Below are 16,336 nucleotides of genomic sequence, written 5' to 3' on the forward strand. Positions count from 1 at the left end.
TGGAGAATCTAACCCAGTAATTACTATCCAAAATCCCTAACTTCTGCCTGAAACAGTTTCAGCAGGAGTCTGGCTTTCAGGCTGACAGTGGCTCTTAATCCACCTCATATCTAGGTAGAAACATTCCAACTTTTATTCTCAGCATTATAAATCTGCACATTATTAGCCTAAGGTTATCCTGCACTAGGCTTCAAATCATAGCTTCTCTTTGTGTCATTCTTTGCTAACATTTCAAGCTATTTGCTCTGAACTTTTTCTTACTCTTGTTGGTACTTGTACTTTATGATTAAGTTATTTTTTAACTTTCCCCAAGTAAGTGAATCTTACTAAAAACTTGTCTATAGCTCCATATTTCCAGGATTCGGTCATATTTATTACTCTCTTCTGAATCTTTTCCAACTATACAGCATCTTTTCTCTGTTAAAATGGACAAGAGAACCGGACATGGTGCCCAACACTGCCTCCACCAATACCATTTCCAATATCAGAGCTTCGCATTGACCCTTAGAGGGCTCTGGTTCTGCCTGTCCTCCCAGCTGCTGCTCTGCTCACATGGCTCATGCCCACCCAGCTATTGGCAACATTTCCTATTCCTTTTTCATTATCCGTTTCCACCTCAAATTTAGCCTGTACTCTTTAATCCCGATATCAAAACATATGAATGTGTGTTCACCTGTAAAACTATCAGACGCCACTTCCAAGCTCAGAGTTGTACAGGGCTTGCTGCCACAGGAATTTGCCAAAGCCAAGCAGCAGATTTCACACCATGCAAGATAACTGAAGGCTTTGGCACAGAGAGGAGAAAGATACAGCAGGTGTTAGAGCAGCAATGTCTATTTAATATCTTACCATTTAAACAAAAAAAACCTCTTTACTTGTCACTAGCATTACAGGGGAGCTGCACCAGGTGGTGCAGGTGGAGGTGGATATTGTGTGGGGTTTTAGGAGCTTTTACCAGTGCCTGGGGGGCTGGGGCATGGCTCAACACCAACTGGGTAGTGAACTGAGCAGGGGGAAGAAAAGAGGGCTCAAGGTCTGATTAGCAAGAGAGGCTGCCATAGCACCATGGAAGGGAGAATAAGAGGGAGCTTTTGAAAGAGGAAAAGCTGCAAAAGTCAAGCAGAAGGGCCACGAGGCTCTAGTGAGGGCAGGTAACCATCAGAACAGGCTGAGCTCCCATGTGGCAGGAGGGGACAGCAGCACAGCGGCTGGTGTGTGGAAGAAGGGGAGAGGGAGCAGCGTGAGGGAAGACGCACCTGTCAACCACAGCCCTGCAGAAAGGCATGAGCAGGCTCAGCAAGGGAGACACACACTGAGTTTGGTTTTGGCCAGGCTGAGAAGGGCAGGCAGCCAGCCATCATGGAGGCTACATGGGATGGGCTAGGCTGGCTGGCAGAGGGTGGGAAGAGGTTCCCTCTGGGGCATTCCTCACCTCAGATGGGTGAGCTGGCTCCAAACCAACACAGCAACCCATACCCCTCAGGAGAAGAGAACCAAGAGCAGGATCTCATGGTTGTGCAGCAAAGTGGCAGGCTGAGGGCACTGAGCCTGGACAAGAAAGGAGGAGAGCTGCATGAAACAGCATCCATCAGTAGCAGCTCTGGCACTTTGTTCTATATGCCAGCCTCACAGGCTGCGGAAAGCAGCTGTGGCATGGGCCACCCGGCTAACCCTGCCACCACCTGCATGCAAGCACTGAAATCTCCTTTTTCTTTTCCCATATTCACCTGCTGAGGCACTCAGAGACCTGCAGTGTGGCTGCCTGGCATGCAAGGTACCCAGCACCACAGGCAGCCTTCTGGAGATGCAAGCTCCCTGCCCGCCCAGGTCACCCCAAGCAGCATCCTTCTTTGTTCGCTCCCAAGTGCCCTCCTCACACAGACTTGTTCCTTGCAGCCTCAGCATCTCACTCCACAGCTCACACCAGCAGCATGAACAAAGTGTCCCAAGCCTGGCTGGCTCCTTGGGACAGCCTTCCCACACTAACCCCAGAGGCCCCATATCCCCCCCCGCCACGCTCTCATGTCACAGCAGGCATGATACACCCCCAGCATCCTGCTCTCGCACCACTGCTACCTTGGGGTACACGGGGCCAGCCCTCCCCATGCACACACTCACAGAAACTAACACTCTTGTCCCTTGAAGGGATGGAGATGTAGGTTAAGTGGCATATGTGTGAGCAAAAGCAGGCAGCTCTGCAAGTGCTGAGCACGTTGGGCAATAGGCAGTTCATGCCAGCAGGCTCAGACATCACACCCTGGCATACCCACCTAAACTCTAACCCTCTGTAGGTACATACTTTTGCTGCTATGCATGTGCACCCTTATGGTTATAGTCTCCTACTGATCTAAGGACTGTCACTGTCCCTAGGTTCCTGTTCTGTGTAGTAGGTAATACATAATGGTTTAGACTCACAGCTCTCCTCTGTGAGTATATGCTGATGAGCACCTAGGAACAGTTAGACAAGATCAAAAGATTTCCAGAAGGACCTTCTGCTGTTGATGCAACTGTTACTTTGTCAGACATCTAAAGAAATTTCCTGGCCTGTGCCCCCCACTCTCCCCCCTGCAAGCACTAGCCTCCAAACAAATCCCAGAACTGAGTAAGTTTCCTCCATTTAGAGGCTACACTTGTATTGTTTCTAGGATTCCCATCTTTCTCTCCTTTTTACTTTACAAATATACAAATAGTCACATCGTCATACGAGACAAGTAGAGACTGACTATTATGGGTAAAAACCAGATGTTTCCCAATCTTCCCTAACAAAGTAATATTTTATATATGGCTCTTCAATGGATTTATAGCCAATGAAGGGATGTTACTACATTAGCTCATGGAGGGGGTGGGTGATAAAAACTGGAAAGGAAGAGCCAGACAAGGAAAAAAGAAGCTATCCAGAGCGCTGCAATTGGAGAAGCATGACAAATGGGCAGCACAGTTTTAGAGGGCTTCAACAGCAAGGCAGATTGCCTGGCTGGGAGTGATTGTCCACAGCTGGAGCATCGCAGAGACCATCTGGTATTTCTTAAACATGCTTTCCCCAGGTGATCCAATTCTTGGAGTGCCCCAGCAAAGAGAAGAAAAAAGGCTTGCAAGTCTCAGCCCCATTTCCAGGGTTCCCATAGTTAATAGAACTATATTTGAACCCATTTCAGTTTCTCCTACAAAACCTTTGCTTTTGCCACCTTTTCAATAGGGGAAAAAAAAAAGTATTTAAATTCATGGAGTTTTTCATTTATTTAAGAAAGTCAATGATTGTGTCTCTTGGCACAGCAACCCAATATAAAACTTAATGAAGTAAAGAGAGATCCAAAATTTCTTTTGAACACCTTGTAACCTTGCTGTTCCCCCACACCACTTTTAGCTGCACAAAGCATGCACATCCACAGGCTCTCATGTTACTCTCCCACTCCAGCTTATCCATCCCCAGTACAAGCCTCTGAAAAAACAGAGGATGGACCATATGGGGGACCCCAAGAACCTCTAATTTCCAGAATTTTGACCCTTTTCTCAACTTGGAAAAAGAGTTAAAGAATTTAATTAACTGTGTGTGCCACACGCTCCTGCCCCCATGAAAAGCAGGGCTGGCAGAGGAGCAGGACACTGGCATTTGCTGCTGCCGTCCTCGTGTTCCCCATAAGAAAGCCCCTTACTTTCCTGAGCCAGGAGCATTGGGAACCAGCTAACGAAGAAAAGGGCAAGAGAAAGCAGAAAATAATAAATGAATGGACAGATGGAAAAGGGGTTAGAGAGAGCAATCGGAGAACGAGCCTTGGAAACAAAACTGTGTTCCCACCAGCAGGCAGTGCCCCCACCGAGCAGCCTGGCAGGAGCCAGGGTCCGGCCACAGAGATTATTCCTGTCACTCCCCGCCAAGTCAGGCTTGCTTACCAACCACGCCTCTCCCCTCTCCTGTTTTCTCCATGACTTAGGCCAGCCACAAAGCATGGGTCTGTCAGAGATGTATCCTGCACGCCACAGACACACATCCCCAATTCCCAGCTGCAAGCTCCCCAGCAGCACATAAATAACCATTCCTGTTATTTTTCACAGGGAGTAAATACATAGGGATGGTGGCTGGAGCGCCGAAGCTAGCTATACTCCTCTGACTACAGCGAAATTTGTTGCTGTGTCACAATTGGCTAGGAAATTTTTTTTTAAATGCAGAGAACTCACCAAACATGGAGTTCCCTGCTCTGTCCACATCATCAGCTGCCTTCTCAAAGCCTGCATTTGAGAAAAGCTAGCAGGACTGTTATCCCAGTCAGAAATACACACACACACACAAGGTGCTTCAACTTCTCCAAGCTAAGAAAAATTAGCTAATTACATTATTGGGAAGAAAATACTGGTCAAAAGAATCCAAAGGAATATTTAAAGGTTTTCTTGCTTTGTTTTTAGGTGGTTTAGATGGCCAAAAATCAGCACATTCCACCACCATGCTGGAAGGGGATTTTGGCTGGAAACCCATCCTTATGCAGGGCTATAGACAGCAATAATAGAAAACAATATAAGCCATGATTGTAAAGCTAAAGAAATAGCAATCAACTGCAAATTACAAAGTGTAGAAAATCTAAAGAGTATTTAAAAAACACGATGGAAAAATTCATGCCTTGCCAAGTTAATAGTGGGAATTTAAACATAGAGGAAAGAAAGAAAATTGAACAGAGACATGATCCATTATTTTGTGCATATGGTAAAACTACCAATGTAACTACAAAAATGTAAATGGATGCGTTCTGTATTTGGGAAAAAGATATGATTATGAACTCATCATAAGACAGTGATACACTTCACAGTTTACTAATGACCAAGAGATGTATTAGATAACATCTGCTTTAGATAAACACCGTTAAATCACCCACCCTGGAAAATTTGCACCTCCAAATGTGCTAAAGAGATCTCTGACCTGTTGATGCTAATTTTTAATAAATCTTGGAATGCCCAGTAATTCTAGAAGGGTAGGAGAGCCCTGTCAGTGCTTAGGCAGGACTAGTTGACCTAGGGAACAACATCCAGTCAGCCTGAGAGAAGACCTAGACAGGGTAATTAAAATCCAATATGAGAATCCACTGATAATTCATTATATTCATGTCTCAGCTAATTACCAGCCAACATATGCTATACAGAATCAAGTCCTGCCTAAATGATGTTACAGCTTGATTTAAGAACTTCCGTTAATATGAAATAATTTGGTGTAACTAGATGGATAGAAGCTGCTGATAAGACAAAAACATACTTATCGCCTGCTTCCCATCCCACAGGATGCAGTGTTTTTACCAATCATTTAGGTAAATATAAGATCCTTAGAGGCAGCTTGCAGACAGCATAAACATAGGTAAGTAAATAATGAACAAAACAGCCCCCATTTACCCTGTGATCCAATTTGTACGGCTAAATGGCCACCACCCAACCGAGTATGCTTTAATTCAGCCAAGCGCAAGATAACACACGTACAGGAAAACAATATAGGCTTGTATCTCCAGGATGCAAGAGTCTGTCCTGCATGGCCACAGGACAAAGGAGGAGCTACAAAGTGACTTTGTCAAAGTGAAGCTTAAGGAGACAAATCTATTCAGCTTATAAGAGAGGGAAATCCACGAGATTCCACCGCTGCTCCTAGGTGTCACATTAGCATGGGGTGAGAGGGGGTTTCTAACCTGATGGTAAGAGGCAAAGCAAGCTCCAGGGGTTGAAAGTTAGAGCTAAGCATGATGCTGACAAAAAGGAGAGTTATCACCAGCACAGCAGAGGATGAGAAACATCACACAAGAAGATCTGGATGATCTTGGGGCCCAGCATAAAAGCAGGGGTGGAATTCAGTAGTAAAAAGTGCAGGTATAAAAAGCTCTGTGTAACGTAAGAGTGGAAGGAGCCCAGACACTGGCACACTGGGGGTCTGCTTTAGGCTACAAAATCAGGGAGATCAGAAGCACAGGCTTATTGGGAGCATCTGAAACACAGAACCCACTGGTAATTAGGGACCTTTAACTGCCCACACATTTGCTGGGAAAGGAAGACATCAGACACAGCCTTGCATCAAGTTCCTGGAATGCACTGAGGAAAAAAAAATTGTGAAAGAAGAGACAGGAATAAAACTAGGAAGAAGGCTCCTTGAGGTTTGATCCTCATCAACAGAGAAAAACCAGGAAAAACCATGAAGGTGGAAAGCGCTATGGGCAAGTGAGCCCAAAACGAGGGTTTGTACTTGTTAGGAATAGAAGGGGAAATAGTGGTGGAGTAAAAACAGTGCTTTGTAAGGACGGAGGCTTCAGTAAACCCCGTGGGTTGGCAAGTGAGATTTCGTGCAGAATGAAAAGGGAGTTTAGTAAGGATGGTGTTTTTTAAACACGCAGCAAGATAAGTGGACAAATGCAAGTTATCTTAGTGTGGGGTTATGATAAGGGTAAATCAGACTCCTCCATGGCTTGCAGCAGATGAAGGAGAAATGGAAACTCCATCAGGCTGATGCAGATGAGCACAAAGGAACAGCACCAGGAGAGAGGGACAGAGCGAAAGAGCCAAGTGTTCAACAGAAACTGCTCACAGCAGGGATTGCTAGCAGTAACGAGGAGACATTTGATAACTACATCAGTGGGAAGAGGCAGACAAAGAGTTCATCACCTCCCGAGCAGGGAGAAAAGGTTAATAGATTGGTTTATGCCACTGAACACGCCACAAGCCCTTCCAAAGCTGTTAGTGCATGTCAGCCCTTCCCCCTCCCACTGAAATCTGTTTTCTGTTAGGTTTATGTGTTTTCTTTATTCTCTACACAGCACCCAGAACTGGCTGGTTCTGGTAGTGACATTACATATTATAACGTACATATAATTGCTAGTTTTAAGATGCACAATTTATAAAATATCTTCTCTTATGAGGGTAGTTAAATTGGACAGTAAATTGAATTTAATTAATACTGAACACATCATAAGCAGCCACATTCCCCGCAGTTATAAAAGCAATACCCAAAGCAGATAATGAGAAAGCCAAAGTGTTGCTTAACAGACTAGAGAGTGTCACCTGAGAAAGAGATTCACCTTCATGACCTCTCTCACACATATACACATTTACACACACACACACACACCATCAGCACACAACGAGTTGTAAAACTACTAATTAGGGTAAGAGGAGGCAGAAGATCCCAGGGGTTTAGCTCACAGCTGTCTCAGGAAGCAAAGAGGTATAAATTGGGACGCAATTTCACAATAGCCAACAACTCACAGAGTTAAAGCTGAAACATTTTATGTTTTTGTTGGTTCAGACTTCATGAAAACGGATGACACCGAGACCACAAAGTTAATGCAATTAAAAGCAGCAGAGTAGAACTGTAAGATATAGCAGCACATGAGCAAAATGAAGATTACTGAAGTTTGATGTTTTTAAATGGGCTCAACGTCAGCAACTATCTGTGGGAACTTCTGGAAGAAAAACGAGGTTTCAAAAGATTGGAAAAGGGCAAATATAACTGCTATATTCAACAGGTTGAAAAACCAAGGAAATTGCAGGCTCGTCAACATAACTTCAATCCCTGGAAAAATTTTGAAACAAATCATCAAACCATCCATCTGCAAGGAAGGGCTGGAAGCAATAGTCCTGCCACGTGAAGGCAACCTGCCTTCTCTTTGACAGAGAAAAAGGGTCTCGTATGTGAGAGAGAGGCAACAGATGTTCTATACCTTTACTTTCACAAGGCTTTACCTCCAGTTTCATATAACGTTTTAATTAGAAAAGTAGGTAAACAGATCAAATTCCATATAGGGAACGCACAGCTTGTTGGGAAACAGTACAAAAAAGTGTGGGCATGAACAAGCAGTATTGTACCAAAGAAAATATCTGTGATTACACAGAGGTATACAGACAGGAGTGTCATGCACAAGGTACATGAAATAACCCTGCTGCTCTTCTCAGACAAGAAAAGCCTCAGCTACAATACCAGGTTCATTTCAAGGCAACACACTTCAAAAACAGCCCAGACCAAGCGGAGAGAGCCCAAGGGACCCCAACAAAACACAGAGCTATCAAAAAAAAAATTAGAGGGCTGAAAGGGACCTCAAGAGGCAGAATCAAACATGCATGTGTCATTCAACTTGAAAATAACATGGCCACGAGGAAAGAGCAAATGAAAGGCAGTTATTCAGTGTAGAGAACCACAGTCTTCAGGGAAACATGATAACAAGCCTCAAATATGTAAAAGATTTCTGCAAAGAGGAAAGGAGGGCTGTAAGCTGCTCTCCACGTCCATGGGGAGAAGACATGCCATAGTGGGCTTAAATCGAAACAAGAGATTTTAAAAACACCAACTCCATAATGATATAGATAATTGCACCCTAGAGCTGATTGCTGAGGGAGGGTACATCACTCCCATCATAGGGGCTTTAAGAACAAGGATAAAGCCACACCATTTGAATCAGTTAACAGTGATGTCCCCACAACCTGGGCAACACTGGTGCCTGGCCACTGAGCCCTGATAACCTGCTGGCTTTACACAGGCATGCCCAGGAACGCAATACATTTCAGCTACACACCAAACAGAGTTCTCTACCACAGCCCTCAGAAAACTGTGTAGTAAAAACAGCCACTGTCCTTCATAATGAGCTCATATAAACAACTGATAACAACACAAAAATACTCAGTTAGGAGAAATTGTTTTCCATGGTCTATTTTTCCCAGCACCATCCCCTCAGTTCTGATCCTGAGGTCTCAGAAGATGCCTGCAAACCATCCTTAAAAGGGACCCAGCAACTCTGCTGGTCATTAACTATGGGTTCGGTAGAGATATTGTTTTAACAACATATTACAATTTTTCTGTTCCCTTCTTCCCAGGAAACACACAATGTTTCACAGCAGTTCTTTCTCCCTGTCTCTTTCCCATAGGAGCTGATGACATTATTGTCTTTCCCCTTGCTGAAGTGACTTCTCCACCAGTACTCCAGTTGTGTTAATCAAGGAGACAAACTCAGGGAAATTATTTTCACTGCATATTTAGCTTTGAATGCTGCTTCTTCTTCTTCAAGCCCAACAAAGGGTTTGAGCCCCCCAAAGTTTGTCTGTTTTTCCAACTGTACCAGCTGATCACATAAAAGATACTGCCTCTCCTCATACACCTTTCCCTGAGCGGAGACCAGGTACAGCTGATCTGTCACGGAAAAGGCTAGAAGATGCCCTCTTGAGGTCCTTTTCAGATCTATTTTGTACAATGCTGTGGATAATGTGTACAACCTAAGGGGCTGCGTTGGACAGAAAGGCAGACAGCCTGATCTGAAAGCCACTCACAGGCCTGTTACACAGCCCCAGAGAGCACTCTCCTTGAAGGAAAGCTGGAGAGCAAGTACATTGCGGACCACCCCAGTAAAACAGCTATGATGTGTATCAGTGTCTTGCAGACCACAGGACTTTTAGGCTGCTGATCCCAAACAAGCTGCCATAAAAAGGCAAGGAAGCTGCACTTACCTCTGCAACAACCCTCCCAGGTCCCATCTCACAAGGTGCCCCCCCCCCACAGCCCCATGGAGTTAGCTGTAACTGGGGATAAAACCATGTATCTGAGGAAAACTCCAGGAAAAACCAGCAGCGCAGCCTTTCTGCCTGGCAGCACAGGCACCAAAAGCACACCTAGCCCCATGCCCTGCTCTCTGCACAGACCCCCTCAAGAGGGCAGCCCCTGAGCCATGGTCCCCTCCAGACCCAGCACCCCATGGCACAGGTCCCAGGTCCTGCTCCAGGACCATCATCTCCCAGAACTGCAGCATTCAGCAGGAATCACAAAACCACCAGGGGAGGTTCACAAGTGCAGGAAACACAAATGTCACAGGTGCTCGACCTGAGCTGTTTGATTCCCTGCCAAGCAATAAGCACAACTGTGGCTCTAGCTGTCTTCAGGGGAGAGGAGAAAAAAACATTTCTGGGGGGCAGCTTCTCACTTGCAAGCTCTTCATGCAAACACACTGCCCTCATCCCTGCTCTGTGCCACCCCACACATGGTTGCTCTGCTCCCTCATGTTCTGTTTTGCTCCACTCATACCACCATTATGCATCCCCACTTGGGAAAAGCTGGTGTGCACCCTCCATCATCACCACAACCTCACACATCCATACCACTTACTCTGGATGAAGAGGGTCTCTGCCTGGCTGCTGTCATCTCCAGAAGTAGGCTTCTCCAGGGAAAGCCTCACACAGAGCTCACAAGTGCTGTTGTGGCAGAGTTTAAGTTACCTAACTACCTCAACAACAGTAATAGGATGCCAGTGTAAAGCATCTGATTGCAACATTGGACACAGTGAAATGCACTCTTCAGCAGCTCTCAGCTCTGCTCTTAGCAGCTCCCACCTGATTTTAATCCCCCCAAGTCTCTCTCAGTACAGCTGGAAGAGACCCTCTGCTAACATCCTCAGCAGGCTAGGATCACAGATAGTGAACCAGGAGCATTATGCACCCTGCGAGGAAGGTCTCCTCCCTTAATTGCTGCTTTTAGAGGCTGTGTTGTATGATGTGACAGGATGGAGGGCTCTCACCACACATCCTGCAGTCTCCTTACTGGCTTTTCAGTGCAGATGTGGTGTGGCAGTGGTAGGACAAGCTATCCTCAGTAGTCTCTTGATGCAGTGAAGTAATCTGCATTGTACCTCCAGGCTGAAGGTAGAGCAGAAAGAACAGACATTTCTCCACCATTCAGAATGGAAGCAGGGCACTATTTTGTTTCCTCAGGATGGAAACTCCTAGAGGGAAATTTATGGTCCCTACTTGTATCTTGGGAAGTTCAGTTACACTTAACACTTCATGCATATGCAGGAGGGGACAGTTTTTCATGTATGTCTATTGACCTGAGCAGCTCCCTCTTCCATCAGGCTTAACAGGCTTTACTTAATAACAGTAGAGAAACCTGTGAATATCCCAGTCTCTTTAAAGTACAAATGCAGTATGTTAACCCAGCCCAAACTGGCACCACAGATGGAGGGATTCAGATTTAATCTACCAAAGCTCTGCCTGCTGCTGCCCCACTCCCCACAAGCTCACTCCCTGCCCCGGGCAGTTCCTCACACCTCACCTGCTGCCAGCCCAGTGCTGTGCATTCACTCCTTGGCTCCAGAGCTCCAAAAATCATCTTACTGTCACCTGGACACTTCCCCTGAGGGCTGCAAAGGAGGGGATCCTGCTGCAACTTCTACTCCAGCTGATACAATCCATAAAAGAATCACCACTTGTCCCACATAACTCGACTGGCAAGGAGCAGAGAAGGGTTTCTAGGGAAAGATTCCTCCTCCTCCCCCCTACCCCACCACGAGCTGAGCTGAGAGAGCTGGTTCCCAGAGGAGCGCAGGCGATGCTGTGCACTCTCCCTCTGCTCTATCACAGGCTCACCCGAGAGCATCAGAGATGCTGATCTGTGAAACAAGATACCTATATCTGAGCACAAAGGGTGAAGCAGCAAAGATTAGTAAGCCTCAAAACGTTATACAGCATTTAAATAGTACTGTCACAGATCAAAGACTATCACTCATCTCAGTGGGGCAGGCTTGGTAAGCCTAGAAAGATCACGCACAGAAAGCAAATGCCAGATGCAAGAGAAAGCCTGCAGACAGGAGCCGAGGCAAACTTGTACTTGCCTAGGAAAACCAAAGTGGCCTAAGCCAAAGTCTAACATGTGTTCCTGGAGGAACAAGAGCCAGAAAGACTGCCTGGTTTCACTCAGTCTCAGTTGTCTCTTAGCACAGAAAAAACACATTTCATTTTAAGACACCCTGTTACCTTGGAGGTACCTGCTGCTGGGGGCAGCTTAAATCCCAGTGCAAAACCACAACCCTGCCTGATCGCTGAGATAAGGAGCACGCTGGGAACCATGTGCAACTGGCAAATAGATTTGAAAAAGCTCCCGATTTACACTGGTGCCACAGGGACTGCAGAATCACACTCCCTGAACTCTAAGAGCTTTCATTCTTAAAGCCACGAGGATACTGCATGGAAGTTTGATGGCAATATCACTTGCCTACACTTGCAGGCAGAGTGGGAGGCCTGATCTATAGTCTTTCAGGTTTTCATATAACTGTCATCTGAGAGGAGGAGGAGAACGGGATTTTTTGTCCAAATCACTACCACAGGTAGTGGTAGTAGTACAGGAATAAAGATGCCTCGCCGTGGTATTCTACTCCCAAGCTCTCCTAGAGCAGCTATCCCATCACAAAGCACCTTTATTCTCACATGACTTCAGGCAAGATACTCCATTTACATTTCTTTGATACAGTTAAAGTGCTGCAGGAACTAGCAGTAGTAGGAGCCCCTCTTACACAGAGACGTGGGGTTGAATATTCCCCCAGTCTAGGTTGAACACTGGGTACTGAGGGTCATCCACAGTACATGCACTGCATGAGGCAAAGTGACTCCTGGATACAGACCTCCAGGAGGAAACTCTGTTCTCAGGGATCCTCCGGATACTCCATCTCCGAAAACTCAGTCCTTCACTGTCCCTCCCTAAGCCAGGTCTGGATCCTGGCTCCTGCACCTCGTCTCACGACCTGGGGACTCCTTACAGCACTGTACAAAACCACTGTGCAGAACAAAAAGAAGTCCTCAAGCAAACTCTGGCTGATTGAATTTTGAAGGTAAGGAATGCCCTTCTGCAACAGATGTACAACCCCCTCTGCCCACCCCAAACACCAGATCCATCATGGAGAAGGGAAATATTTACACAAGTTAGTAGAGTTCCAGTTAAATATTATGCTTAGCTGTCTAGAGTCCATGTTCTCAGACTATGTCTACGAAATAAAAGATTAAACTTCATAACAATTATGAAGTTGCTCTACTCACATTCAAAGGGAGTTAAAGAACATTAAAATAGTTCTTTGGGTAATATTCCAGTGAAATTGCTCTCTCCCCCCTGGAGAGTTAGAGCTAAAACCTTCTGAACTATCCTGTAAACACACTTGGAAAGGCTAAGAGCTGAGCTGATAACCAGGTAGCACCTCTGCTCTGCAGGTTCTGTAAAAAATGTGAGCAATGCCAGAGAGCTTTTGAAGCAGTGAGGGAAGGAGGATAGGGGAGAGCAGCTTCTCTTCTCAAGGGAAGTTTGTTTAGTGGAAAGTAAGCAAGTTGTCAGGGGAAAAGCTGACAATGTTGATTCCAGCAGTTGTACTGGGAATAAACAGCCAAGTGGATTACGTTACAGAGAATGAGAAACGGCTCCGAGGATCCCATTTAAATGCTGGGCTTTCAGGAATGATGCAATTCAGCCACACTCACGGCCCCTGTGCCCACCAGGCTCCTGGGCTGAGCCCTCTCCCAGCCCTGGTATCGCCATTCTGCCTCTGGGGGATCCCCGAGAGGTCCAGCACAGCTGATGTCCCCAGGAGAGCCAGAGCTCACTGCTGCACTAGGGAGGATGCAGACCCGTCCTGGTTTCAAGGCAGGGGCTGGACATTGAGTAACGGATGGCAGCAGAGAGGGTGGAGGCTGCACAGGACCCGCTTGCCTCTCCCAGCCCAGCAGCAGGGGCGGGCCACCACAGGCCTTGCCATCTCCTCCCCAGACAGAGCACAGGGCCCTCTCTCCCATAAAAATCAGATGCCTCCCTGCCTTTCACAGGAAAGGGACAGCAAGAAGAGAAGGGGATCTTGTTTGATTTATTAGTCTCTTCCTCCTTCCCATCGTCTGCGGCTCATCCAGCTGTAGTGATAAGGAGAACAGCTATGAAAGGACACTGCTGACTGCTGGGATCCCATCCTTCTGCCCACTCACTGCCTGAAGGCATCAGTCCTTTACAAGCACCATTAAATGTATCCAAAATGTGGCAGTCTCCTCCATCCTTTGAGATTCTGTTCCCTGGATAATACAAACAGTTGCCAGAAAAAGAGTATCCTCTCATCTCTGTCTGGGCCATTATCCCTTTATATTTGCTCTTTAATATTTACTGGGTTCACACAAAGTGCATGCTCTGGAAAGAAAAAAAAATCAGCTGCAGCTTAAAGGACTCCAAATTTAGTAATTGCTGCAGGCCCATCGACGTGAACAGTTAGCAGAGAGATTTCTCCAGCACTTCACGTGCCATGGTATTCTGCTTAGGTCAGACCACAGAAAACGTTCTGTCCAGGGGCACCAAATCTGGAGTGTCTGCATAGGTGCCAACTGTAGAGGCCTTTTGAGTCCACCACAAGATCCTGCAGGTCCTTTCCCTCCCAGCACCCAGTAATCTTGGTAGGAAACAGAGGCAGCCAGAGAGATGCTGATTGATACAGACGTGAAGCACCCGAGGGTTTTAACACACCTGTGAGTTAGCAAGAACTAGCCCCAGCTCCTGGCTCCAGAGCTGGTCTTGCAGCCTTACCTGTTAATGTGAGGTTGCTGTATGTGTTTGAAAACTGCTCCTTTAACAAAACCAAGTGCATCTGAGCTGCCTTTTCCCTCTGTAGCTCCAACATTATGTCAGGATGCTGGGCGATCTTACAGCCTTTCTGCTTATCCAGGGCAATGTCACTGCGAACAATGTCTACAGCAAAAGGGAAAGAAAAAAGGGAGATGGCCAAACCTCAGCTTTCATTTTCACCAGATGCTTGGATCAGCACCAGCCAACATGACAGCCACACAACCATCACTCAGCACAAGCAATGCAGAAAAAGGGTCCAAACCCCTTGGACTCACTGTCCAATGAACCTCCTCTGCTGAAGTCTCCTATTCTCATGCAGAAAGCTCAAGTCATTGACTTTAATATGGCCACACAACCTACCACCCCTTCCATCCTTCACCTGACTAGCAGCTGATCTCTCATAGTGATCACCCCTCCCTTGCAGGAAAGTGCAAAGTCTCCCAACATTTATATTTCAACCCTCTTACTGGTGTGTTTGATACTAAATAATGAGAAAAGACTAAATCCCATTCTGGTGACCCCTGGCTTCCATTTACCCTGGCCTATCAAAGAGGTGATGAAGAAGGCTTGTTCTTGCCTTGTTTATCCTCACTGAAGCTATCACAGATAGTGTTAGGGTCAGTATGGCTTATGACTGTTTGAACAGGTCTCTGTACCCTTCTAGCTCCTGACATTCAATTCAGGCGGCAGGAGGATTATTTAACAATTGTTTCCTCTTCATACGAACATTTTATAAGTCATATTGTGAAATAAGAATATGATATTTCCTCTCCTAGAACTACTCACCTGCTGGGGAAGTGGAAAGATGGGAGTAGCATTGCAGAACAAGAATCAAGTAAGATGTGTCCAGTCTAAACAGGAGGGGAGTGGTGCAAGCTAGTCCTTGCAAGGTCGCTTTCCGAGTTTCACAAACTCTAACATGCTCATATCCACAGGCACCATATGCTGTGTCTAATTCTTACAAAACCTTAGGCAGCCAGCACTGATAAGGAAGGACAGAAGCTGGAGTTCTTCCACCACATTCCATGAGGTCACCCTCACATCACGAGGTTGCGCTTTGCTTGGTTTAATTCCCATCTAGCTAGAAGTTTCTGAAGGAGCTTATTGTCTGAAGACAGTCATGTCTTGCTCTGCATACACTCTCCAGCTTGGTTCAATTCCCACATAGCTAGAAGTTGCTGAAGGAGCTTACACTCTCCATCTCCATTATTGTCAAGCACATCAAGGAACACCAAAGTTGTTTCCAATAGTCATGCTCCTGTCTTTCAAGGTGTCAAATCTCAGGTTCAGAAAATCTACGTTCAAAGCTCTGCTATGCCTTGGGCTGGCAGGGAACCCCATCCAAAGGCGGGGTGGAGGACTTGAAGCCACATTATCTTCCTGTCTCTGAGCCACATCCTAGAGTCACTACACTTGCCTTGCCCAGGCTATCTTCTGTCTGTCTCTTTATTGCGTCGTTTGGGATTAACACAGCTTCTCTAAAGCCTTTCTAAAAAAGACTGCTCAGAACAGTAATGTCATTAAAGCACCTGGGGTCTGTAGTTAGGGGCAGATTTGGTGCCCCTATAGTTCTCTCCTCTCCCCACAGCTAATATGCTCAGGAGTGGAGACAGGGCAGCATCCAGCTAGCATGAAAATATGGCTCAATATTTCCACATCCAGCACAGGGGCTTCAATGTAGAGAGATGAGATGAAGCAGGAGGAAGGAATAATGTTCCTCTGCAGATGATGAGCATACAGCCCCCAAGCACGTGCTTTTGGTGCACAACCTCTCAGGTAGACACTGAGTAAGATTTGGGCCCACCCAAACTCCACCCAACTAACGAATGATACAATCCTGAACCCCTGTTGTGTGAGATATTTGGAGAACTGAAGACTGCGAAACACAACTCACCACTCTCCCACACCCAGACAGGCTATTATGACAGCTGCTGCTATTGCTCATGAATAGCCAGTCACCTTCCTGGGTGATGGCCTGCC

At 46.2% G+C, this 16,336-nt stretch overlaps 1 protein-coding gene across 1 annotated transcript in view; it reads right to left on the reverse strand.

The window, feature by feature from the left end:
* The window catches only part of HPSE2 (heparanase 2 (inactive)), a 111,565-nt gene that overhangs the window by 83,981 nt on the left and 11,248 nt on the right, over positions 1–16,336 (reverse strand). Inside the window, exon 3 of the mRNA XM_086466850.1 lies at positions 14,318–14,479. Coding sequence (XP_086322976.1) covers positions 14,318–14,479 — 162 coding nt within the window. The remainder of the gene's footprint in view (positions 1–14,317; positions 14,480–16,336) is intronic.

Source organism: Leptosomus discolor, chromosome 6, assembly GCF_034619465.1.
Source record: "Leptosomus discolor isolate bLepDis1 chromosome 6, bLepDis1.hap2, whole genome shotgun sequence".
In the NCBI taxonomy this organism is placed as follows: Eukaryota; Metazoa; Chordata; class Aves; order Leptosomiformes; family Leptosomidae; genus Leptosomus; species Leptosomus discolor.